Source organism: Kwoniella europaea, chromosome 1, assembly GCF_036810445.1.
Source record: "Kwoniella europaea PYCC6329 chromosome 1, complete sequence".
Classification (NCBI taxonomy): domain Eukaryota; kingdom Fungi; phylum Basidiomycota; class Tremellomycetes; order Tremellales; family Cryptococcaceae; genus Kwoniella; species Kwoniella europaea.
In genome coordinates this window covers 7,581,185-7,606,754 of record NC_089487.1, presented here as the reverse complement: position 1 = coordinate 7,606,754, position 25,570 = coordinate 7,581,185, and the positions used below count along the sequence as shown (strand labels likewise).

The following is a 25,570-nucleotide window of genomic DNA, read 5'->3' as shown; positions in this document are numbered from 1 at the left end:
TATGGTCACACTGAGTAAGAAAGACGTCAGGAAGGCTAAAGTGGGTAAAGGAAAAGCCAAAGAGGAAGTCTCGAAGCCCAAACCATCTAAGAAGATAGTGGAAGAGGTATTAGAAGACGAGGACGATGATAGTAGTGAAGATGAAGATGATTATGGAGTCAGTGAAGAGGGAATCAAGAGGTTGATGGAATTGGTAGACCCAGAAGACCTAGATGAGTTTGAAAAAGCTTTACTGGGCGGGGACGACGAGGAGGAGGAAGAGGAAGAGGGTGAAGAAGAGGACGTCGAGGACGAGGACGAGGACGAGGACGAGGACGAGGATGAGGAGCTGATCTCCGGGGAAGAAGCATTGTCAGATGAGGATAGCGACGAAGACGATGACGAAGAAGAGGACGAGGAGGATGTGAGTTCACACATTTATATAAACTTCATAGAACCCCACTGATCCTGGTTCCTCATGTTCTTCTCAGCTCGATAATACCATAGTCAACGAGAAGCCAGAAGACGACGCCATCTCGCTCGATGGATTGCAGTCGGATGTATCAGTGGATGAAGATGCCGTACCCATGCGAAAGGTCACAATCAACAATAAGGTGAGCTAAGCAATCATTTTTAGTATGGGCATCATGAAAGCTGACTCGTTGGATAGCCTGCTATGAGGACAATAACCGAAGCCATCAAAGTTACCAGTATGCCTTGGCCGGAGCATCTCGTGTTGAACAGCAAAGAGATTGTCGAAGTCGATCCAAGTGATGGTAAGTGTTACTCATGTGTTCATCATATGGCAGAGATGTAGCAGGCTGATAAAAACGGTGTTCTTGTAGACTTGCAAAGAGAAATGGCTTTGTGAGTTTAGCTATCATATTGTCGATGGAACCATGCAGCTCTCAAGCTGACACGTCGTATCTATGACAGCTATAAGATCGCTTTGGAATGCGTACCTCAAGCTAAGAAGCTCGCTGCCAAACACGATATACCATTTACTCGACCGACCGATTATTATGCTGAGATGGTCAAGTCTGATGAACACATGGAGAGAGTAAGGACCAAACTTGTGGAGGAAGCGTGAGTATTCGATCTCTCACAATCAAACTCATCTAGACCGTGATCCTTGTACATGTTGCTCATTCCTTCATGTAATATCGAATGATACGAATGATGTTCTTGAACCAATACTAATCATTCTGTTTTTACGTATATAGCCAAGGAATCAAGAAATCCGAAGCTGCCAAGAAACAACGAGATCTCAAGAAATTCGGTAAACAGATCCAACATGAGAAACTCAAACAGAGGGAGATGGATAAGAAGTCGTTCCAGGATAGAGTGCAAGGTCTCAAGAGGAGTGAGTGTTGTTCTGGCTCCACGATCATAGTATCAACTCCATATGATCGTTTAGGACAGTGAGAGAAAGGATGTCCGACTGATAATTTTTACTTTTATCTCGCCCGTCCAGAACGAAAGGAGGGTATGGAACTTGGGGAAGATGGAGATGATGACCAATTCGGTATTTCGGTGGAAGATGCCATCGAAGGTAAACCAGAACGAGGTAGTAGTGGTGGTAGAGGCAGAGGTGGAAAGGCGAAGGTGAGCTAAAATCTAATTTCACGTCTTCACCCTATAATCTGCACATCACTTCAAACATGTTGCGTATTCTTTGAATCTCATCGCATCATGATACTCCGTTACTCACGCCAGGTGTCGGATTTGTGTGTCATTTGCTGACCTTCATACCTTTGTAGATGCCCCGACACGTCCGAGATAACAAATACTCTCTTGGTGGTTCTTCAAGAAGGGACAAGCAAAATACCCGAGATAGTACGAATGATTTCTCATTCGGAGGTGGTAAACCAGGACGAGGTGGGAAAGGTGGTAGGGGTGGAAGGGGTGGAGGAGGTAGACCAGGTAAATCTAGGAGAATGGCTGGAAGGGTGTAAAGCGCTCTTGACAAATGCATCTGGTGGTCTTCTTCAGATTGATGCAGATTCCCCTGCTTGGTACATATGTATGCGTACTTATTTTGTCAAGCAAAAACTACCTCTAGTGGAGCTGGATGGAACACCGCGAAGAAGGTCGAATCGTCCGTAGAGAAGAGAAAGATCAGTCACGCGTTGTTCAATTAGAAGACGTCCATCCCGATGATATTCAAGATCCAGTGTCATAGTGAATAAACAAAAGATCGGGGCAAGGCCGAGCTTACGGGTGGGGTCTTGTCTTCCTTCATCAAAGCCAGATACATGATCTGAAGAGATTCATAGGCAAGATCCGACCGAAGATTCAAAGTCCGTTCGAATGTCGGAGCGCTTGTACATCCCGACAAACGGGTTGACGTAACTGATCTGCTCGGCTGGACCAATCTCAGAAGCCCCGTGAAGTATGAGTCGTTCCGACAGGGGAGGTAAGGTCAATTTCCCATGCAGCAAAATATCAAGGAGAAGTGGATAAAGGCATTCCCGAATTTATCGGTAATACCAACTTGTAAGACATGAACCGATTCTTTCCTTTTCTACTGCCTTACAAGAGCGATTGGAAGGAGCTGAAGAAGAGGTTTTGAGAATGAGACTCGATATGAAAGGAGGTAAATGGTCAGGTGTATTGAACGCAATTCGTATCACAGGCATGAACAAGGAGCCCAGTGAATACAAAATAATCTCCCTACATGCCTCTGCTTGGGAGGCGGAGAAGATGTACATTCACAGTCGAGTGAGGCTCGTCTGAAGTCCAATAAGATATTATCAAATCCATAATCAATCTCATAGACTCGCACCACAGCGACCAATGACACTCGATGTCATGCCACCCTCGACGATCCTTTCACACTCAACCACCTTCCTATCGGACTTTCATTTACGCTCACGCTCACGCAATTATCCTATCCTCTTTTGTCATATCCCCCACTTTCATTGTGACTGACTCAGAAAAGATGAATCTCCGGTTGAATATTTCACGGTCAGTCAGTATTATATAGGACGTATAAAAAGACTACAACTGAATTTACTTGTACTTGTTCATTTCAATCACTATCTTACTTTTACCTTTTACCTCTTTCTGAACTTCATGCTTGCACAGAATTGCCATCCTGATCTATCCACGAGCAACCTCTAAAGCAACTCGCTTCGCCACACCTTGCTTGGATAAACTAGTTGACCCAATCATCCAAGAGACCAAGAGAGATCTCCCCAATCGCTCGAGTGCCATTCCCAATTTATCGACTGGACAAGCGCCACTCACGTACGGATCCCCTAATTTCTCATACTAACACAACTAACCATACTCTTTTACCCTGAAATTCCCATTCCATTCCACTTTCGCGTGTTGATTGATTCTGATTCCAAATATATATCAGTGAGACTACCCTGAATTAAACTGCAAGAGCAGCAAAAAAGTTTCACCAAATTAATCTTAGACCAAACTACTGGAGTGTACGACCTGTACCGCCGGGAACAAGCTTGAAAGGTCTTTTTAACATACTGCAGACGTGTCTCGAGTCGGTTTACTGCAGAAGATCGTTAACACCCATCGTTTTTCTCTCACTTCTACGTCAAAAGCACAGACTCACTCGTTCTGCATCTTCCCTGAAACACCACCATCACAGCAGGAAACGGTCAGAACGGCGACTTCACGGATAGATTTAAAAGGAATACCTTTCAACGTTTTTGCATCCAACCGTCACCGTCACCAACACCATCAACATCATCGTGCAGCCGTACTAGCATCGACCTTAGCATCAGTGCGCAACTCCATAGTCAACCAAACAGTCAAGTGAGTATACCAGACATTTTTCAAAACCGTGATACGAGTGACCACAAACTGACTTGCCTTCAGCAGAATAATAACGATGCTTTGCGATCCAGCTTCACGTCCCCAATCACCATTCCTTCGAGCTACACCCACTCATTCTCCTCATATACATCATCAATCATTTTATCCTACCCCTTCTCCTGGTCAATCTTCATCGAGGATATACCCATCTTATCCTACTCCACCAACAAGTGGAAGTGGTCAACCTACTCCTATCCCATCATTACCTCAACATCACCATCAACAATCATTTTCCGTTCCTCCCACCCCTTCTCCCTCTCAAAGACCAACATTCTCCCACTCGCAATCCCAGAGACCCATCCCCTCATCGTCGTCATCATTTGTCGGAAGACCATCCAAACCATTGAAGAAATCATCGGGCTCCACAAACCAAAAACAGAAGAATGTCCAAATGTCGTTGGAGTTAAAAGTGGAAAAAGCAAAAGGATTTCATGCGTTCTTCGTACCGTTATGTAAAAATTTACCACCACCTCCTCCCTCTTCACCTGTTAATGGTCATCCCCCACAACCACAAACACAAACACAGACACAGACACAGACACAAATACAGACGGGCGATTACTTTGGGCAGTGGAATAAGGCAAAGAGCCATGATCAATGGGTAGAAGATATTTCCAATTCGTTTAACCAACATCATCATCAAAGCCAGAGTAGTGGGGATGGGATGGAAGTTGATGCTCATTAGATTGGATTGAAGCGGACTCGAAACGTTCATACGAAACTATCAAAGAAAGGAAAGGTTGGAAGGAAGGATATGGGATTGATCTCGTTCAACTTGTTTTTTTCTCCTTTGGATTTTATTCGTTCAATCATTCAATCATTCAGCTGTATCTCATCATACCATCCAGATTCTCAACAATTTTGGGTTTATCCATTTCATAATTATAATAAATTCATTCGGCTTTGTTCTCACTTCACAACATACAACAACGCACATCGAACGATCGGTTTCCCGTTTCGCTCTTCACAATTACGATCCTACGATCCTACGATCCTACGATCCAACATTATTATAACCTAGCATTCATGTTGTATACCCATCTCATCATTTCATACCATTTCCCGATCCAATTTAGCAATATTTCACATCCATGGTATTATATTCTCACAATATAGCATTTTATCATTTGATACAGTATGTATTTATCATGTCGAAACTTTCTTTTTACACAAAGAGGTTGAGATCACCTATGTCTATGTATCATGTATCATGTCTATGTTCATGTCAATGTCATTTTATTGCTATTTGCACATGTGAACGTGATTTAAATGAATGTCTCTCTTCAGAAGCAAATTATAGGACACCTACATAAGAGTGGTTTGAGGTTGAGGTATCTTACAAGATGCATTACAAGATTACTAGATATCGAGTATCACCACGAACTTCATCACCTATTTGCTTCCACAACAATCACACCCATCTACTTCACCCCTGTGAACAAAACTTATCCCCGCTTGAGATTGTTCATTCCAAGTCGAAGAAGATCTCAACAAACCTTTAACTAACTTCTCCACCCTTCCGCATTCTTCTTCTTCGTCCATTGGGATCTCACTTTCTTCTACCTCTGAATGTAGGTCCATCTCCATACTGATGTCTTCTTCATCAGCGTGATGATCCGATAATTCAGCATCAACAAATATGAATCTCTTCTCTATCGCATCCTCTTTCCAAATATTCCACGGTAAGCCCTGTGTGATCCTAACAGCTCTTTTGAGGCTCATCGATTCCAGCCAAAGATCTTTGAGTATTGAACATCGATTGGGCGATCCTGCTTGAGGTGAAGTAGCGTAAAAAACTTTGAGTTCTCTGACCGCAGGGATATAGATTATACTTTGCATATTGACATTGTGTAAAGTGAGAGATGACGGTTTGAAAGATGATATGAAGTATCTTAACGAAATGGATTTATCGTAGATCTCATGGCAGCATAATGCTGTGGAAGATGCTGGAGGGACACCGGACGATGAGGTTTGATGAATAATTTCGTAAAATCGATTTTCATCCAGTTGAACGTAGTCCAAATTCTGATATACCGAGTATGAAGGTGATATACCGGAGTGTTTGGCAGGGAAGGCAATAGGCGAGGGATACCATATACATATTTCTTGGGGGTTGATGAATTCTGATAAGCTTTGTATATCTTCGCAGCCTTGTTTGTCTAGCTCCATGGCTAATGATAAGATGAGATTACTTCCCAGAATGACTTTTATGACATTTGGGAAAATTGGATTTTCTTTGCCTATAGATCGTTGGGCGTCGATGATTGAAAGAGCAGATGGTAAGTCATATATAGTTATGTGTTTACATTGTTGGAGTAAGGACAGCTTCCGTCGGTGTGTTGATAAAGTAGGAAATGGGTAGGTACTGAATTGTGATTGTTTGAGTTGACCATCTTCATCATCGGCTGAGGAGCGAATGAAACAATCCAGTCAGTTCGGATGATATATAGTATAGTCCTGGATGATAGCTTGATAACTGACTATCAGACATCATTAGTCCTTCGAATACCCCACTCCCTCTTCTGGTATCACCTCTTAATTCGAGCTGGCCGTATTGTAAGACCGGTAAAAAGATATCGTAGAATGATTTCGAACATTGAATCAACCTCCCGGCAGTTGCTTTTTGTGAGTTTGTGATTAGTACAGATCGGACAAGTAAGAAGATATCGAGAGGGAGATACGGTCGAGTGGTATGAGTAGGATTATGATTAATTGTCAGTATGTCAGGATTGTTGGAAGAGGGCAGAGTGGGAGAAGAAGGGTAAGTATCGTGGTCAAACATTGTACAAGAGAAAGCTAGGGTTTAGATACAAGACGTCAGAAACGGACGGCGAGGAGTAAATGATATACAAGATGCCACAAGCTATCACACAGAATCGATTGAACGGGGTGATATACAGAGATACGATGTCTGAATATACAAGGTGATGTGTGAGAGAGATAATGAGGAGAGAAAGAAAAGACACTCGACTTGCATTCTAGCTTACTGTAGTGAGACGAACATTACGAGTGAACGCGGCGGACATCACCGCCAGATGAGAAAGTAAAAGCATTCACGCGCAAGAGTGTTTGTGGCGCTTTACCTCACCAACGTGGACGGAATTCAGGGTAAAACAGTAAACATGGAAAAATCAAGACAACGCTAGAGCTACTAAACACGACACACACAACACTCGGACCACCAACATCAACATCAACACCATAGCATCATAGCATAGCATCCAACTCATCCCCATCGACCACTCATAGAGACTAGAGCCCAGAACATAAACACACATATACATCTATACACATTAGGGAACACGACAAGGACAAAGGATACACCAAATACCACGTTTCGTTTCAGCCAAAATCCAAACTAGCCATCATCCCTTACTCTGACACTTTTACATCCCATCAACAGTCAATCAACCTATACGCCTTATACCTTATACCTTTCATTCATACATCTCTCTCTCTCTCTCTCTTTACTATTCTCACAATCGACAACGACACCTTACTATGTTACACTCACCATAGACACTCTTTTCACCTTTCAACGTCGACATCAACAACATCGACCATCACGCTCATTACCTCTTATTTCGATCCAATCAAGCTTTGTTCACTGGGACATTCCTTTCCTTCAATCTGAACAATAAATATATAAAAAGAACGCTTAGACCTCGATACTTCACTACAAAGACGCGATAAGGGGGTGTTGACCCTCTCAACGCAAACTTCACCCCTTTCTCATTCATCACTTCGACATTCCTTATACCCCTCTTGACAATGACAATGTCATCTTCGACATCGACACCATTCCCCACCATCCCTTCCTTCATCGTCTCCACCATCCTCGCTTTCGTACCTACCGTCATGGCGGGGGGCTCAACCGCACCATCCTCCATTCCTCAGGTGGATTTTGGGAAGATGGGTACAGTGGGTTTGGGAGGATCGTTCTCAGGTTTAGATTGGTATTCGTCTGATTCACCTTTCGCATCTTCCTCTTCCTCGTCGTCCTCATCCACTCAGTCATTCTCATCAAAGGGAGATACGCTGTTTTATCGGACGGAAGATGGGATATTTAGGGCATTGGGAAATACAAATGACGGTGGCATAATCAACTCGTTATGTTGGTCATCGTCACCCGACTCTTCCAATGGGAACGGAACGTTATTCATAGGAGGAACATTCACTTCGTTATCAGGCGTATCAGCGAATAACGTAGGAACATTCTCATTATCGACAAATACATTTTCAGCGTTGTCATCGGGATTATCAGGAAATGTCAATACGTTATATTGCGATGATGATCATTCCGAGATATGGTTTGGAGGTGAATTCAACGCTCCAACAGGTCAAGGTGGGAACCTAGCTTTATGGTCAACATCCTCATCCGCATGGACAGAACCTTCTTTTGGTGGTTTGAACGGCGTCGTACAGAGTATAACACCTTCATCGGACAAGAAAAGTTTATATTTCGGTGGTGATTTCACTACGACCTATCTATCAACCTCATCACTCAATTCAACTTCTCGAACAAATATCACTTCTCAACCCAATGCACCGGTCAATACGACGACAGTAGGACAATCGGGATACTTGACGCCGTTGACTATCTCTGCTAGTGCTAGTGATTCAGCGCAATACCAGATACAAGCTGGACCAAGTTCAAGTCTGAATCAGGATGGACAGAATTACGGAGATACAAACGGATTGTTATGTCCAGGTACATCAACATGGTTAGCTCAGGAGAATACTATATCCAATGTAAACTTGGTGGGAGATGAGTATCTACCAGCTACTGGAGTAAGGATGGTGAACGGACATGAAGATGGAAGATCGACGACATATTTCTGTTTCACCTCTTTACCTGATTATCAAGAACTTAATATGACTTATACCGATCCAAAGACAGGTAAAAATGAGACTTGCACCGACCATTGTCCGTTATCTACCGATTCTTCCATCGCAGCTCAAGACTTCATATTTACCCAAGGTACACATAACTTGACGGGATTCGAAATTCAACTTAAACAATGGACTGGGGACGGTGCTGCTTTGAGCAGTGTCTCGCTTTTGACTGATGGTATGTTTTGAGTTTCTTTTTTCCCTCAACGAAGACATTTCGGCTAAATAACCCTTTACTTTTCAGGTGCCTACTCTTCTGCAACTGGTGCGGGCGCTTCAAGCACTTGTTCATCAGGCAAAAATAGTACCGTTCAATCTGTTGGAGATTGGTCAACTAAGACAGCCGCGACCGACTCTGCAACCGAATCATACCTATCTTCATCCGTTTCCACCCGTGATCCAACCGACGCTCAGGTCACTTTCTACCCATATGTTGGCTCAGCAGGTCAATACGATATCTACGTTTTCATTCCTGGCTGTAAAAACATAGGAGATTGCGATGGAAGGACTTCAGTGGATATCGAAGTTTTCCCTTTGCAAGGTGGATTAGGATGGACTAGTACGATCTCAGAACAAGTCGATTACGATACCAATACTCTGGTGTATTCGGGTCCAGTCGACGCGACTACTGACGCTTTCACACCTACCCTCAGCTTGGCTCTTGCTGCCAATCCTGCCGCACCAGCCAGAGGAAACAATTACGTCGTTGTAGCTGATCGAATCCAACTTGTTCTCACTGGAATCACCGATTCGACAGGATCAATCGTTTCTACCAGCTCCTCTTCATCAAATGGTACCTCCACAGTAGGGAATCCCATCACCAACACCACTTCCAACTCAACTTATAATGTAGCTTATGGCGTGTTCGAATACGCTCGACCATCCAACTCTTCTCTCAACGCCGCTACGTCATCTTTGACCAATGACACAGAGACTGCTCTGACTCGATTGGGTTTCGGTCTCGACGCAGCTCTCAATGCCTCGGGCTCAGCTGCATCATCATGGGTAGTCAACACGATCGTAGCAGCCAATGACACTGTCTTCGTCGGTGGTGACTTCTCGGCATCAAACAACTACACCAACGTTATCTCGATCGATACATCCTCAGGTCAAGCCTCCGCACTAGCCTCTCAGGGTCTAAGTGGGGTTGTCAACACTGCTGCCGTGGTTGGAGGATACGTTTTCTTCGGCGGGGATTTCACTTCTACTGCTTCATCCGGCGGAGTCGCTCTCAACTACATCGCAAGGTACGACCCCAGCTCGAAAGCTTGGGCAGCACTCGGTGGAGGCGTAGATGGATATGTCACGGATCTCTTAGCTTCGACAGTATCGACCAACGAGCTCATCGTTATGGGTAACTTCTCTCATATCGTCTCTTCCAACGGCACTTCAACTGGAACAGGAGGGTATGCAGTATACGATGTATCGACTTCAGAATGGATCAATACTGGTATTGTCTTCGGAAATGTCTCTGCAGGTGCCGTCCCATCGTCCTCATCAGGCGTTTCCTCCGAATCCTTCTTTGCTGGAAAAGTGTATGGAACAGCTGGAAATTCAGTAGGGGGAGTCGCGACTCTTTCAACCAACGACGATGGAGATGCAGTGATATCATCTCTCAACGGTGTCAACTTCGGTACATCCGGTTCAGCACCTGTGTCTTCGTCATCACCTTCCTCAAGAAGACGAACATCCATCGTTGCTAGAGCGAGTCACTCGTATACTCGATCATGGTTAGCTAGATATACCGATGCGATTGTCGAAAGGGCCCACACGGTCTTGTCGAGTCGAGTTACACCACCTACTATCCCCTCTCAAACTTCCCAAGCTCCAGCTGTATTGGCCGGAGCATTCTGGACCAACTCTTCCGCTTCCGGTAAACCGACCATCACGATCTTAGGAGGTAACTTCACTTCGTCCTCCAGCGACGTTCAGGGTTTAGCTTTCTACAATGAGAAGGACGGTGGACTGACTGGACCTTCCACTGCGCTCGAAGGTGTAGTCAAGACTCTCAATGTCATCGGTAACAACGTTTATATCGGAGGAGAAGCATTAAATGTACAGAATGTAGGAAGTGGTCTGATGGTATATGATCTGAAAGCTGGGAATTGGGTAACGGGAGGAATGGCTTCCTTGAATCGTAGGTTACATTACCACCAAGTCCTTATATTGAAGCTGACCAGAAGATGTAGCTCCATCTGGTTCCGATAACGTCACGGTCAACGCCATTCGAACAAGAGGTAATACAAACACCGTAGTCGTTGCTGGTAATTTCGGCACTGCGGGTTCACTTGGGTGTGCGGCCGTATGTCTTTGGGATTCTAAAGACGCTCAGTGGTCTACACCTGGGTCAGGGTTGAGTGGAGGTGAAGTCAGAGCTGTTGATTTTGCTGGCGTGAGTGCGGTCACATCCATGCCATATAAGACATATGCTAACACTGGTTGTATATAGGATTCTTCCGATACCCTTGTCGCCGCTGGATCATTCGCTCTTTCCCCTGGCGATGTAGCCTACGTCGCTTCATACAGCTTTACCAACTCGTCATGGACTCCTCTCGGTACTTTACCCGGTCCAGCTCTAGCCATAGCAGTGGACGATAAAAATTCGAGTAATATCTTTGCAGCCGGCTATTCCACTTCTGACGGTTCGTCTTATCTTCAACAATGGAATGGAGCCACTTGGACTGCTCAATCAGAATCACTCGCACCGGGATCCTTGGTCTCTCAACTTGCCTTCGTACCTATGAAATCGGAACATGAACCTCAAGGATCAATCGAATCAGATAGGATGTTGATGGTTTCCGGTGATTTGTATTTGGAAAATTCAGGGAACGTCACTTCGGCCTTATACGATGGATCGACTTTCTATCCTTATCTCGTTGGAACTTCCTCCAGTGGTGATCTTGGCAGTGGATCTTCTTTATTCTGGTCAGAATCTGATTTCTCCTTCAGAGTTCGACATTACCTCGCGAGAGGTCTAGTGGTGTTGGTTGCTATTGCCATTGCCACTGGATTGATCTTGCTATTGGTTCTGATTGTTTTGTTGTTAACATTCTGCTTTAGAAGAAGAGAGAGGAAAGAACAGAATATCTATAATGACCAGAAAGAAGTCGGCTCGGATGGGGACGTGGATTCAACACATCAAAATGTATTTAACAACGTTCAAGCTGCCCTTGAAGCTTCTTTGATAGGCGGTGGTCTAGCTGGTGCTAGTACTGCGGCTGCGACCAATAAACACAATAGAGTATCGGATCCATCAAGTTATAACTCCGGGGCGTATCCTATAGGATCAGATGCGGAAGAATACCCTCAAGATGAGGATGAAGAATTAGAAGAGGATGGAAGGGAGACAACGATGAGATATGATTTTGATGGACCTGATTTACAGGAAGGTGAATTACCGATGAAAGCTGGACAGAGGGTGATTATAGTAGATGATGAACAGTCGACGGAGTGGTGGTTCGTTAGGGATCCGCTGACGGGTAGGGAAGGGGTGGTACCTGCTACTTATGGTGAGTGAAACCTCTTCTCATTTGATGGACGGAGAAATGCTAATTGCTGATCGTTCAATTCAGTTTGGTAAATTCCTTCGATTAGTGAAACGAAATTAACGATCATTTTATGACTCTACAAAGTAAGACTTAATAATAGGTGATATTCGATGTTCAATCGAGTACAGATCAATATTCATATTCGCTCAAGAAGTTTATCCATTTTTATTGTATATATAAGTTCGTTGGATGGGAGGGGACTTTCTATTGTTTTATATTTTTTACTATTATCTTTTGGTTCTTTCGATAATTCGATCATCAGTTCAGGTCAGTATATGAAATGCGTTATATGATGATGCATCTCTGTATACGAGTATGATACGATGAGTGGGTGAGTATATATAGAGCAGCATCGTATATGTAAGTATCATCTTCTCGTATGTTAATGAAATCAAGACGAGATTTGTCAGATGTCTACATCGATACTTCAGGCACCGTTTCATCCGAGTATGAGCTATAACCGAAACATGAACAGCATACATAGCCCTTAACTCATAGCTCATAGCTTATTTTCCACCTGATCGATCCATGACCCATGTCAACAAGATACACCGCTTTTTTGTCGTTGATAATTCTAGACTTGCGTACGACTACGATGGTATTTTCAGAAGAGATATCAAGGTGGGACTGCGAAGTTCACATGGCCTAATGGCATATCATGAACGATACTCATATAACCATATAACAGAATACAAAAGATGGATAAAGATGAATTCATCTCCCTCACCACACCATACACGGACCTACTAGTCTAGTAGTTAGTGCCTTTGATGATCTCACAACCATCAACCACCAACAGGAAAAAAAGGTTATGAGTCATCGCTTTTGTTAGATATTCCTACTCGTACGGAGAATCAAGTTTTGACCGAGTAGACCGTTTTATACTGTCGCTGTGGTTATCAGGATATCATAGCCCGAAAGGAAGGAGAGTCGAACCCATAAAGGAGATAATCATCTAGTAGGATTGATCGACTCGTACATTATCAGTTATCAGGAAAAGAAGGGTAGAAAAACGTATCGACCACGTTGTACTGCATACCAACATCCACCATCATCACTGATCATATACAACCATCGATATCATTGCCAACTAGGTTTTTATACATCGCATCACCGATATCTCTGACGGGGATTCATCAGATCATTGGATGTTCAACCTGGTCTAGTCGTGATTTGTAAGATATCAAGATATCAGATATCATACACCGAGACTAGAGGCAGTGAAGAACAATCTACCTATATATACAATCACGATAGTCTATTTGACAACTATCTTCCAGGACCCTATAGAACATGGTATCGACTGCCTTCCTTGTCTTCTCACTCACGATTTCTTCCCTAACATCCGCAACACCCCTTCGCCCAGTCAAGAGACAAGGTTTATTCCCACCTTCTTCAGATAATTCAACTTCGGAGAACAACCAACCGACTAGTGGTAGTAACAGTGGTGGTGGTGGAGGGATAGCACTGGAGATTATCATTCCAATCATAGTGATATTGGTAGTAGCCATCATATGTGTAGTATTGGTGAGTTCCTACATCCCACTTCTCTCGTTACAATCCTCAACACCAATCTGTTCACCCTTGTCGCGCTGATCCTGACCATCACACTTGTTCAGGTCCATTTTCGCTCGAGGCTTCCTAAATTATTCAAATCCCTTTCATTCTCCCTTCCTTCCAACTCCACCGCTGCCCTCCAGCCTATATCTACTCGAGATAGTCTACCTCGGACCGTCACTGCTGATCAGTTGTCCGGTACCACTACGCCGCTGACCGGCGGTAACGCATCGTCCATTAATAATGGCTCTACACCCACTACTAACACTACAGCAGCGGAGAGAAGAGCTAGGAGAGCCAGAGAAAGGGAAAGGAATGTAAGAAGGACTGAATCTGGACGGAGTGTGAAGACTCTTCCGGTTTATAGTAAGGAGGCTGGTGATGAGGAGTTGGTTCTGGTGAGGTGAGTGTTAGAGGTGGAATTGCTTGGAGTAATCATGTGGCAAACAAGTGACATGATCTGAGAGGGGAATGTAGGATGGTGAATTCTGATGATATGCGTACTGATTCTCCTAATTTCCTCTGCATATATAGACAGCGATCCCAATCGTCATTCTCATCAGGCTCATACTCTGACGAAGAACTTCATCCGGAGGAAGGTCCAGAAGGCGATCTAGAAAGAGGTTTATTACCTTCACATCGTCGGTCAACTACCATGCGATCCAATCGTACGGTTAGAGACCATGAAGAAAGCGACACTCGGGATAACGGACCATCACCTGTCGGAGAGACACATGAAGATACCGGACTGGATAGTCACACACCCTCACTCTCACCTTCGGATCAACATCAGCCACTACCTGATACCCCCTCGCCCGAGACACCTCAACGGAGTGAATCGCTCATCAGACGAGAATCACTAGCTAGAAGATCATGGGGTTTGACACCGACTTATCTAGAAGCTATGTCCGCTCCTTTGGTCTATCCTAGTGCCGCTTCTGTCAATGAGGATGTACCGCCACCTCGTAATTTACGTACGAGGACATCATCAACTTTTAGAGGTTTACTATCCAGAGCGGGATTCACTCAACAACCAAACCCCTCTTCAGCTCAAATGATGGAGATCCGTTATGATCGTAACAGGACTAGGAATAGGGAATCGTCCACCTCACTCTTGTTACAACCTACCACTTCACGAGCTTCATCATCCTTCGCATTTGGTAGATCCAGATCACCATCGACTACCAGCACTCCATGGGAATCTACCAATTCATTATTGATTTCCAGCCCATTACCCAATACCGCTATGAGAGCATCCTTCGATTCGACGACATTACCTCGAGCGGGATTGTCGGAAGATCAGATGAAGTTCTTAGCTTCGAAAGAGGCTATCAGCGTAGTGGGGAAGAAGATAGAAGACGTACCGGAGTATAAGAGGAGGAGAAGAAGTAGGACGGGAGGAGAGGGTTTGAGTCTTGATGAAGGAGTGGGAGGAAGGAGGAGAGGATCATCAACTTCGTCTGATGTACGATTGGATGAGGGAGAGGGGGAAGGAGGACAACTGCCTAGTTGGGAGATGAGTGAGAATACTAGGAGGAATCAGGAGGCTTACGAGAGGAGGAATTTGAACAGACCGCCTCCTGGTGAAATTGAGGACGAACGGTTAGACCCACTCGAGAGAGCTGATCAAGCTGAGAGAGGGACTGAGAATGATCAGCGAGGGCTTGGCACGACCAAGAACCAGAATGAGAATGAACATGAACCGAATGGAATGATAAATGATAATTACGAAATCGACTTACCTAACGATCCTCAAACAACTACATCACGAGATAACGAAACAGGAAACGGGCAGATATCTAGACAGAAACCTATCCCAACACCTATCAACGTGGGTCAACCCGACGACAATCATGATGAGATAGAGGATAGTGCATCACCCAACACATTGTTGACTGCTCCTCGTACACCTTTGACTTCCGCTCCTACTCCTACAGCCACTGCCAGGACGAATACTTTGACGTTGACTACCACGCCGAGGTTGGAGGTCGAACCGCCTACACCAGTGGTATCGACTCCGCCGCCGAGCTTAACGAGGTGATGTGATCGATTGGTCTGGGCGATACTGCTCCTGGCGCAATACATATAGTCTCTGATATGATATCTGCATGCTTTGGAAGGAAAGGATTCTTCACGTTATAGTTACTCGATCAGTTTGGGATATGGGACAGGATTTTCTTGAGATATGCTGTATGATCATATCTGTATCCGTAGATACTAAAAATGCATTGATGAGTAAGTTATGCTCATGGCGTAATCTCTCTACTGTGGTCCTGCACTCGATCTGTGGTGCGATGCGCGTATATTCTATCTGCCCTGTTCATTAAAATTCATATCGATAAATTATATACAAGGATATTATGATTTGACTTCGCAGCGAGAAAAGTACAAACACAAAAGCAAATCCACAAAACCAAATTGAATTATCATGATACGTTATAGCCTTACTGATCATTATATATATCCCACTACTGGACATTTATTCACCCACTTATCATCTTTCCCCTCCCCAGGCAAACAGTCCTCAACTATGAATCGACCCACGTCACTCCTCTTAATCGTATAACAACTCAGACCTTCTTCCACTCCTACTTTATCTTTCGGTCCTGGAACGGCGTCGAAGGCTTCTTCCGTAGGCATGAATGCTGGTCTGACGATGATCACCTCGGGAAGGAAATTGGCCTTTGTACTCTCGATAGCCTGTTTAGATAATAGACTTTCAGGTGGGATATCGTGTGGGGAGGTCATCTCAGGGAGGTCGGTGGCTGATCGATGGAATAGGTATTCAAGTGATTTCTTATCTTGATGAGGTTTATCAAGTAACCATGAATAAAGTAACTATGTATGGAAAAACAGTAGTTTCAAAGTTAACATACTGTTATACTCTTATACAGGATTACCAAAACACCAACAAACACGATGATTTGATTACTGGCTACTCACCCTCATTGCCAGAGGCATATCCTTATGAGCTTCACCTATACCCATCGAACTGCATACGATCACCCTTGGAGGAACATCCTGAGGGAGATTTCCCAGCACGTGTAAGAGGGCGATAGATCCTCGTGTACATAGGTCAGGTTGGTCAATCTTGATTCCTGATAAACCGAATTGAGGAGCAGCGCCTATACCAACAATAACATGAGACCAAACATCAGTTATAGAATGTTGAATATGAATAATACACTTTGAATATGAAATGGGAATATATGACATACCTATACTACTCATTACCAAATCCACTTTCCTACCTTCAAACAACTTTTCCAAATCATCTTCATTAGTCGCATCACCTTGAACGATCCTCAATCGACCATTCTCGATGAACGGTTTGATCAGGTGATTGTTATTGAACACATCAGGTTTACGAAGTAATAAAGTAGCTTTCCAATTTTGGTTGTTCTGTAAGAGGTTTAGGACGGTGAAGTAACCTATACCTTTTGATGCTCCTAGGAAAACAGCTTCCATCGTTAAGTTGTAGGTGTAACTGTATTTATTGATGTATGTGATGATTGGGATTGGGAGTTATGGGTAAGTGTCAAGACAAGATGGATAAGCTTATTTGGTTGTTTGTGGAGAAGAGACGAGATGGGCTTATCCAGTGAGTCTCATGGTGTATATATACCTTTCTCAAGATACCACTACCCATATCGGCTCGTGACATCGAATTGTACTGTACGTTCTCACGGACATACCCCCTACACATGATGCGCGGGGATCATAACTTAGAAGCTGTGCACTAGGACCGAGTAAGCGTCTCCGCTATCTGGGTGCAGTACGACACCGTACGGCAATGATGTTTATAGTGCCTATGGCGTCGAGCTAGGCTTCGTAAGTTGAGTTGTTGTAGATCACACAATGGGTCATCCGCCCGGCAGCGAATTGCGGACATCGACCTATCTCACATCCCCGAATAACCGACGTGGCATTGATATCGAATGATCTGATAATCTCCGGTTAATTCGCATCTCTAGCTAACCGTCGAGTAGAACTGACAAGAATTCAAGTGCTACCAAGTGTCATCTTTGCTCATATTTCAAGTCCTGTCCAAGCTATCTTGCTTCCATCACCCATATCTCATAGCCAAGATGCCTCCCCCAGAACAAGCAGAGTCGTCGAAACTGTATAGGAATCCGACTGTGGAGGACGATGATGACGATGATCTGGACGATTTAGATGGTCAGTCTTCTTATCCCCCTTCCACTCTTCATGTGATTGTTTGCTGATATCCAGTATGACGATACAGACGTACTGGCATCTTTCAACTCTACTTCTCAGCAAAAGAACAACATACTACCTACACCCCCAATCACAACCACTTCGCCCCCTCAGACCCAGAATCAGGAGACTAACGACAATGACGATAACGACGATTTCGAAGCGTCCCTGATGGAAGGTATGGACGAACTCCTAAAGCAATTAGCAGGCACACATCCACCTGGACCAATGTTAGATATACCTCCTCATTCGTCATCATCATCTGCGCAGTCCAAAGCTCAATCATCCAGTCCGGCTGCCAATGGAGGAGGGTTGAGTAAAGAAGCTGAAGAGGAGGCTTGGCAGAAAGCTTTGGAGATGGTCTTATCGGGAGAAGGACTAAAAGCTATGGGATTGGATGATAACCAGAAGCAAAAGAGTCACGGAGAGTCTTCTTCGCAGCCACAGCCACAGCCACAGCCACAGCCACAGCCACAGCCAAAAACAAGCTATGAAGAGACTTTAGCTAAAACTCTCGAGTCGTTAAATAAAGCTGGGTCAAAGCCCAATGGAAGCAACAGTACGAATGGTCAACAACCGGATTTATCAGCTTTGTTAGCTAGTCTGGGTGGAGACCCCGATTTACTAAAAGACTTAAACTTGAATTTGGATGAAGGAGGAGATGGAGATGGAGATGGAGATTTGGCGGATGTATTGGAAGGTATGATGAGGCAGTTGATGACTAAGGAAGTATTGGAAGAACCCATGAACGAGTTGGCTTCGAAGGTGGGTCATTGAGTCCTTCATGTTTAACTTTATCATATCGTCACAATCAAACGTCCATCTGCATTTTCATTACTTCCTTTGGGACTGATCATGTATCATCCAACAGTACCCCACATACCTCTCATCCCCTCCTGAAGGAACGACCCAAGAAGATCTAATCAAATACCGCAAACAAAATGAGATTGTACAAAAGATCGTAGGGACATTCAAAAAACCCAATTATTCAGACGAGAAGGATGGTAAAGAGATTGCAGGGTTGGTTAGTGAAATGCAGGATTTAGGGGGGCCACCGAAGGAGATTATGGGTGATTTACCAGAGGGATTCGTGAGTTTGAAATAATATCTTTCTTCTCTTTTCTCCTCAGATACGCGGATGCGGATCTAGTCAAGACTTAGCTGATATTTCTGCCCACTCACAGGATCTAGGTGCATTGGGATCTTTGAGTGGCGAAGACGGTTGTACAATCATGTAGAATACACGTTATAGTATATTAAACTAGTTCTTGATATAAGGTATGGTATCTCGATATTCTGTATGTGGATATAACTGCAAGTACGTTACATATATGGGCGAGGCTATGAGGAATAGACAGCAGAAACATAATTGTAGAAGTAATTTCATGCATAGATACTAATTTTCCAACTTTTATATGAGTATGCAAATTTCCATAACGCGATTATTGTACCAAAAATATGAGAATACGAAGGAATGCAGAAGAAAAGATATCAAAAAGTCAAAGAGGAGTACGACCTAAGCGATCCTAGTAGGTGCTCTGATATCGAACGAACCCGTACCACTCGAGCTTGGTTTACCCATTACGATCTTAGCAGCAGGTGAGGTGAGATCATCGAAATCGCCGTGTAGGGTAGCTTCAGATAAGAAAGCAACGGTAGTTTCGAAAGATGCTTTGAGTAATGGTGAGGATTTGGCAGCTATACCCGTTCGGTTGAATGGCCTATATCCACCTGCGTGGGTCTATAGTACATCATAGACAATTTATCAGCGTCATGATTGAATGTAGTCATTTATCGAAAGCAGATACATATATCACTTACCATGTAATCCGCAATGATTGTCAAATGTCTATAATCAACAGCAATACCATAAGCACCGAACACACTACTAATCTCATCTATGATAGCTCTTCTGGCAGCTTCTACACCGTATGTCGTCAATATCGCGTAGATATCGTTAGAAGCGAGATGATCGAGGTCGACTAATTCATCGGCTAAGGCCCACATGCCTCGCAAGTTGGATCCTTCAGTGATGAGTGTTCGCTAAGAACATGATTAACAATCAGCATCGTAAAATCTGATCATCCGCTTTTGCTGTAAAAATGTCCTACTCACTGTGAAATCTCCTTTATCACTGAAAATCTTCATACATCTACCGATATTCGAGATCTCATGCACCACAGCAGCACGACAAGTTCGTTCGATCAAATCGACCAATAACAACTTAGGTGCATTGGCAGGGAACTGTCAAACAATACATCAGCACCAATACTTTTCCCACCCATGAATTCCTACTGAATGTAGACGTCTTCGTACTCACCTCTAAATCAAATTGAGCCGATTTGCCCTTATGACCATCGAAGCTAAACGTCGTAGCATATTTCGAAGCGAGCTTGAACAGTTCCGCCAGATCATCAGATTTCTGATCCCTTCTTGCCTTTTCAATCGCATCCGCTTCTTCATCCTCATCATCATCCGCTTCATCAAGTTCTTTTTCAACGAAATCTTCTAAATCGGCTATACCAGAATCGGCATTTGAATCTTCTTCATATTCATGTTGTTTAGATTGCTTGATCCTCTTTTCGTTGTAGGCATCTTCATCGTCGTTCTCATTATCCAGTTCATCATCTTTTCCCCTCCTCTTAGCATTCCCTTCATGATCAACATCATGATCTTCATCTTCTGCCAGATCGTCTGCACCAGCTTTCACTTTCAGGCCTTTACCAACTTGTAGATCTTGTTGAGCCGATTTAGCCACTGTACGCATTTCACCTAAGATTTCCTTCTTCAATCGAGGTGCAAATGAAAATGCAAGAGATTCATGTAATTGTTCAGTGGTGATCTCGTACTCTGGTCCATATTCCTCTTGAGGGTAGAATTCGAGTAAGACGGTGTATTTACGTTGTCTCGTACCGCTAGATTCGGACGCTTTAGACGATAATCGTTCAGTCACCTTTACCCTCTCAACCACTTGAGACAAAGTCAATCGTGAAACTTGCTTGATGAATGATTCGGTGTGTTTATCAGATACAGTTTCTCTCAAGGGTAATTTCATAGTGGGTGTGGTAGGTTTGGAAGAAGCTGTCATGACGATTTCTCTCAATCGAGGGATACCAAGTGTGACGTTGGCAGCACCGTGACCTGAAGATTGACATATAGATTAGCCTCCAGTCCGTCTCATTGCTAGCAGAAAAAACAGCCACTCACCAGCCAAATGGAAAGTATTCAAAGTCATCTGAGTAGAAGGTTCACCAACACCCTGACTCGCCAATAATCCAACCGCTTCTCCAGGCTCTACCAGACTCCTCATATACCTAGCTCTAGCAAGTCTCAAGAAATCCTTATCAGGTATCCTCTCGCTCGCGTACGGACTAGATTTGTTCACTCCCTTTTTCGATATATATCCGAATTTGTTATCATCAATATACTTGTCTAGTTTCCTAGCATATTCTTCAGACATTGATCCGATAAACCTGGAAGGCGAATAGATCGCCAGAACAGGTTCGTACTTGTGGGGTTTCTTTAAAGCTTTTTTCATGTGGGATAAAGCATCATCATTGACTTTACCTTGTATATCTCCAGGTCGAATCTTGTTGATTAAGGATGTATGGTTTCGAGCGGCGAAATCAAAATGTTCCAAATGTTTCTGTTTGGTGACATCCAAAGAATCTTCTCCATACATGAATTGTAAGATCGACGAGTCACTATCCCTAACAGTGTGATCATAGTGTACTCTGACACCTTCAAGATGTTTGATGAGACATCGCTGTAGATAACCTGATCTACTGGTCTTGACGGCGGTATCGATCAGACCTTCTCGACCAGCCATACAATGGAAATAATATTCCTGAGGTCGGATACCAGTCAAGAATCGGTTCGCTACGTATCCACCTGCTCTGGCACTAGTATCGAAGGGTTTAAACGCTGGAAGGGTTTTACCTGATACCATGGTTGGTACTCGTCGACCTTCTAAAGCTTGTTGACCGAGTAAAGTGGATATCTGAGAAGCATTAACTTTAGATCCCTTCGCACCGGAGATAGTCATCATTTGCATATTGTTGTCAGGGAAAGGTCGGACCAAGTGATCAGGAAGAACATCGTTATTGATTTTAGAGGTAGTTTTGTTGAAGGCGGACTGCATGACTGCATCGAGACCAGCCATGAGGTGATCATCACGTAGGATCTCTTCAAGTCGGATAGCAAGGTTCTTTGCTGTATCGGGATCCTCGATCTTTGAGCCTTCAGGGAGACCAACGTACTTCATAGCAGCTGTAGCACCATCTCCTGAAGCTTTATCCAAGATATCCTTTCTCATCTTCTCTCCTTCAGCAGTGAGAATTAAATCATCCATTCGACAGGAAAAGGCATTATGTTGAAGATATTTCGTCAAAAGTCGACTCAACACACCGAGAAGTCGATTTGCGATGTATGGGCCATACAACTCGTGGACTGAATGAACGAGACCGTACGCCGAAGCACCATATTGAGATTTATCGAGTACACCGCAGATCAAGTGACCATCGAGGAAGATGACATTCTCTTCTGACATTGCTGGATCAGATGAGTCATCCCTGCGCCAGAGTTTATTCTGGACCTTGTTCTTCGATGTCAAATTCAAGCCCTTAGCATTTCGAGGAGTGAGATTTGTCAGGATGGTAGACATGATTTGTTTACCGGTCCAGAGTGGTCGGGGCTTGAAGATTGCAGGTGGAAGTGTGATGATCTTATCTCGTCCAGTATAGTTATCTTCCGTTCGAAGGGCACCGTAGATAAGTTGGAAATATTGTTCTCGAGTGAAGAAGGAAGATTTGTTGCACATCCACACACCAGCGACTACGTGATCTTGAATCAAACCTCGAAGTGGATTACCAGACGTGGGTACGAGATACTGGTTGTCGGTATTGGCGATGAACTTGGCCTCCGCACGGGCAACTTCGTTTTGGGGGAAATGTATGTTCATTTCGTCACCATCGAAATCGGCGTTGTAGGAGTTACAGTTGGCGTAGTGCATTCGGATAGTCTTCTCTCCCAGCAAGACTTTGACTTTGTGTACCATCATACTGGGCTTGTGCAAGGTGGGTTGTCGATTGAGTATAACGACATCACCATCTTGGATATGACGGTAGACCTTTTTGTTTCTCTTAGGTGGTCCGGTGCTACTTCCTATACCATGATCGTCACCTTGAGGTGTTAACAGTTGATTGGCGATGGCGACTCGTTGTTCTGGGGTAGTTCGGTCCTAGTTTTGAAAATCAAGTTAGCCTTTATTCCATCCACCGACTAACGGACACTCACAAGAGATATCTGCGTTCCGTCCTCGTTCTGCACCAAAGCAGCACCAGGATGATTTTTGGGACCATTTATCACCAATTGTCTCAACCAGTGAACATTCTGCTCAGTCACAGGTTCAGGATATGTCAATTTCTTAGCAAATACAGGAGGAATACCAATCTCATTGGTCTCGATGTTGATATCGGGGGAAATGACCGATCGAGCAGCGTAGTTGACTCGTTTACCCTATAAAGAATGTCAGCTTGAGATCGAAATATCGTTCCAACCAGCTCACCATCATATGTTTTCTGAACAGACCTTCCTTCTTTTCCAATAATTGTTTCACACCCTGAGGGGGCAATTGACCTTGTCTCATCACCGTAGGGTTCTTGGTACTGTCCATGAAACTATTGACATCGTGCTGTAATTTGATCAAAGCTTCCAACAACAATTCGAATGCCCTTGCACCATCTGCTTTTGCTATAACATCCAATACAGCTTCACCTTTTTCAGCTTTAGCTTGCTCTATCAATCTACCATTCAATTCCTGGATTCTATGCGAAGTGGTAATGACAGTTGAGAGAAGGGAATTCTGTGAATTTTCGAATAATTCTTCACCCATCTTGGCTGGTGGTCTGAACCGTGTTGGTGTGACTGGTACGACATCCATGAAGAACATATCTGCCATTGGACCTGAGGTTGTCTGGTTGGAGTTTCCACCATGTCTTCCATAGAGGAGCTTGCAAATCTCAGGTTCTTTGGCGAAAAGCAATCTGAGATGAGCTCTGACTTCCGCAGCAGACATGACTCTTTCATTTCTCCCTCTTGCACCTTTCACTTGTCCACTTGCCGATTTAGCTACAGTTCTAGCAATCTCTTCTTGATCGTCTTCTTCGTTGTCGTCATTTTCCTCCACGGGTTCCTCCTCATCGACGTCCATAGCGTTGTCTTCCTCGGCACTACTACTACTTTTGTCGCTGTCCATTTCGATACCCTCATCGATATCTTGGGGATCAGCCGAACGTCGATGTTTGGAGAATTTGGAGTTGATGGCGAGCACGTCTTTTCGCTTGATATGAGCCATCTTGTTGGATTGCTTGTGTTTGACTGAGAGGTCGTATTCGATAATCTTGATGGCTTTCTCCTTTCGGAAAGTGTAGGCATAACTAAACATGCGTTATATATCAGCTTTTGCTTATCGATTGAGCGAGGGGCTGACTCACGCAGAACATCTACTACACTTCGCCCAGTTCTTCTTCGCAAATTCGCTCAGCAGCCTCTTTCTCTCTTCAAATACCAAACCATCCTTATAGGCGTCTCTCGTACTTCCATTCGAAACTTTCTTGGCAGCTTCGAGAGTAGCACTGACGTACGCGTCCACTCTCACTATCAGCTCCGCTGCGTTCTCTCTTGATATGGTCTTGTGTCCGCCTTCCACATCTTCCGCATCGGGTTCGTCGTCCTTTGAACTGGCTGGTGTACCCATTGCTTTGGCGAATATCTGGGCTACTTCATGGGATTCGGTCAAGAGACCAGCATCAAGGAGTCGTATTCGAGCGACATAAGAGGCGAGCTACAACCGCATGTCAATTGATCAGCATTAAACCAAGTACGATGCATGTGGATGATTACTCACGATAAGCTCGGGCATCTTGAAGTGATGACAGAACAGACAGACGGTTCGAAGAAGACCATAACATTGGTTCATGAAGAGAGGATGGAAGACTGGAGTGGGAAGTTCGATATGACCAAAGTGACCGGGACAAGCAAAGTAAGATAGATGACATGTTTCACAGCTGATTATAAATGAGCATTAATCAGTAATCTGATGTGTAGAGAGATAACAGGCTGACGAGGACACTCACACATCCCTAGCAGTCATAGGTCCCAACTTGGGATCATACAAACCTCCTTTCGTGGGTAGATTCAGATTATCCAGTAAGATAGGATTATCCAACCTCTTCACTGACATGGCCTTGACATCGTCGGTGGAGAGGAAGGAGAATGAGAGGGAGGTGACCTCGGAGTGAATTGAATGAGCGATATCCATCCTGATGAGATTGCTTCAAGGTATTCGAACAGAGTGTCAGGGGTGGATGTGAGGATGGGCGACGAGCTATTGGGTAGTCGAGGGAAGGTACTCGTCGCCTGTTGATGAGGTGTTTTTGATTTGTTAGTTGGGTATATATGGATATGGATATGGATATGGATATGGAGAAGGATTTATTTGTGCGACTGGAAACTTTGATGGATTCAACCTGAAA

At 44.1% G+C, this 25,570-nt stretch overlaps 8 protein-coding genes across 8 annotated transcripts; 5 read left to right on the top strand and 3 right to left on the bottom strand.

Annotated features, from left to right (window-relative positions):
• Nucleotide 1: 1 nt before the first annotated feature.
• Nucleotides 2–1,934, top strand: V865_002895 (uncharacterized protein; the record flags this gene model as incomplete). The annotated part of the gene is made up of 8 exons (XM_066226694.1): nt 2–403; nt 471–593; nt 650–755; nt 825–846; nt 916–1,065; nt 1,203–1,342; nt 1,454–1,584; nt 1,740–1,934. The coding sequence occupies 8 exons, from the start codon at nt 2–4 to the stop codon at nt 1,932–1,934; spliced, it is 1,269 nt and encodes a 422-aa protein (XP_066082791.1).
• A 1,901-nt stretch (nt 1,935–3,835) lies between these two features.
• V865_002894 (uncharacterized protein) lies at nt 3,836–4,504 on the top strand (the record flags this gene model as incomplete). The annotated part of the gene is made up of 1 exon (XM_066226693.1): nt 3,836–4,504. One exon carries the CDS (start codon nt 3,836–3,838, stop codon nt 4,502–4,504), a length of 669 nt encoding a protein of 222 aa, XP_066082790.1.
• A 707-nt stretch (nt 4,505–5,211) lies between these two features.
• V865_002893 (uncharacterized protein) lies at nt 5,212–6,601 on the bottom strand (the record flags this gene model as incomplete). The annotated part of the gene is made up of 2 exons (XM_066226692.1): nt 5,212–6,224; nt 6,301–6,601. 2 exons carry the CDS (start codon nt 6,599–6,601, stop codon nt 5,212–5,214), a joined length of 1,314 nt encoding a protein of 437 aa, XP_066082789.1.
• A 989-nt stretch (nt 6,602–7,590) lies between these two features.
• Nucleotides 7,591–12,229, top strand: V865_002892 (uncharacterized protein; the record flags this gene model as incomplete). The annotated part of the gene is made up of 4 exons (XM_066226691.1): nt 7,591–8,890; nt 8,957–10,849; nt 10,902–11,104; nt 11,162–12,229. The coding sequence occupies 4 exons, from the start codon at nt 7,591–7,593 to the stop codon at nt 12,227–12,229; spliced, it is 4,464 nt and encodes a 1,487-aa protein (XP_066082788.1).
• A 1,324-nt stretch (nt 12,230–13,553) lies between these two features.
• V865_002891 (uncharacterized protein) lies at nt 13,554–15,858 on the top strand (the record flags this gene model as incomplete). The annotated part of the gene is made up of 3 exons (XM_066226690.1): nt 13,554–13,787; nt 13,880–14,220; nt 14,352–15,858. The coding sequence occupies 3 exons, from the start codon at nt 13,554–13,556 to the stop codon at nt 15,856–15,858; spliced, it is 2,082 nt and encodes a 693-aa protein (XP_066082787.1).
• Nucleotides 15,859–16,271: 413 nt separating this feature from the next.
• On the bottom strand, nt 16,272–17,285 carry V865_002890 (uncharacterized protein; the record flags this gene model as incomplete). The annotated part of the gene is made up of 3 exons (XM_066226689.1): nt 16,272–16,655; nt 16,761–16,942; nt 17,036–17,285. 3 exons carry the CDS (start codon nt 17,283–17,285, stop codon nt 16,272–16,274), a joined length of 816 nt encoding a protein of 271 aa, XP_066082786.1.
• A 620-nt stretch (nt 17,286–17,905) lies between these two features.
• V865_002889 (uncharacterized protein) lies at nt 17,906–19,273 on the top strand (the record flags this gene model as incomplete). The annotated part of the gene is made up of 4 exons (XM_066226688.1): nt 17,906–17,996; nt 18,064–18,800; nt 18,907–19,125; nt 19,220–19,273. 4 exons carry the CDS (start codon nt 17,906–17,908, stop codon nt 19,271–19,273), a joined length of 1,101 nt encoding a protein of 366 aa, XP_066082785.1.
• A 278-nt stretch (nt 19,274–19,551) lies between these two features.
• V865_002888 (uncharacterized protein) lies at nt 19,552–25,356 on the bottom strand (the record flags this gene model as incomplete). Its single annotated transcript, XM_066226687.1, has 10 exons — nt 19,552–19,776; nt 19,857–20,078; nt 20,151–20,279; nt 20,356–21,176; nt 21,243–23,274; nt 23,331–23,552; nt 23,602–24,472; nt 24,530–24,879; nt 24,943–25,102; nt 25,172–25,356. 10 exons carry the CDS (start codon nt 25,354–25,356, stop codon nt 19,552–19,554), a joined length of 5,217 nt encoding a protein of 1,738 aa, XP_066082784.1.
• Nucleotides 25,357–25,570: the final 214 nt, after the last annotated feature.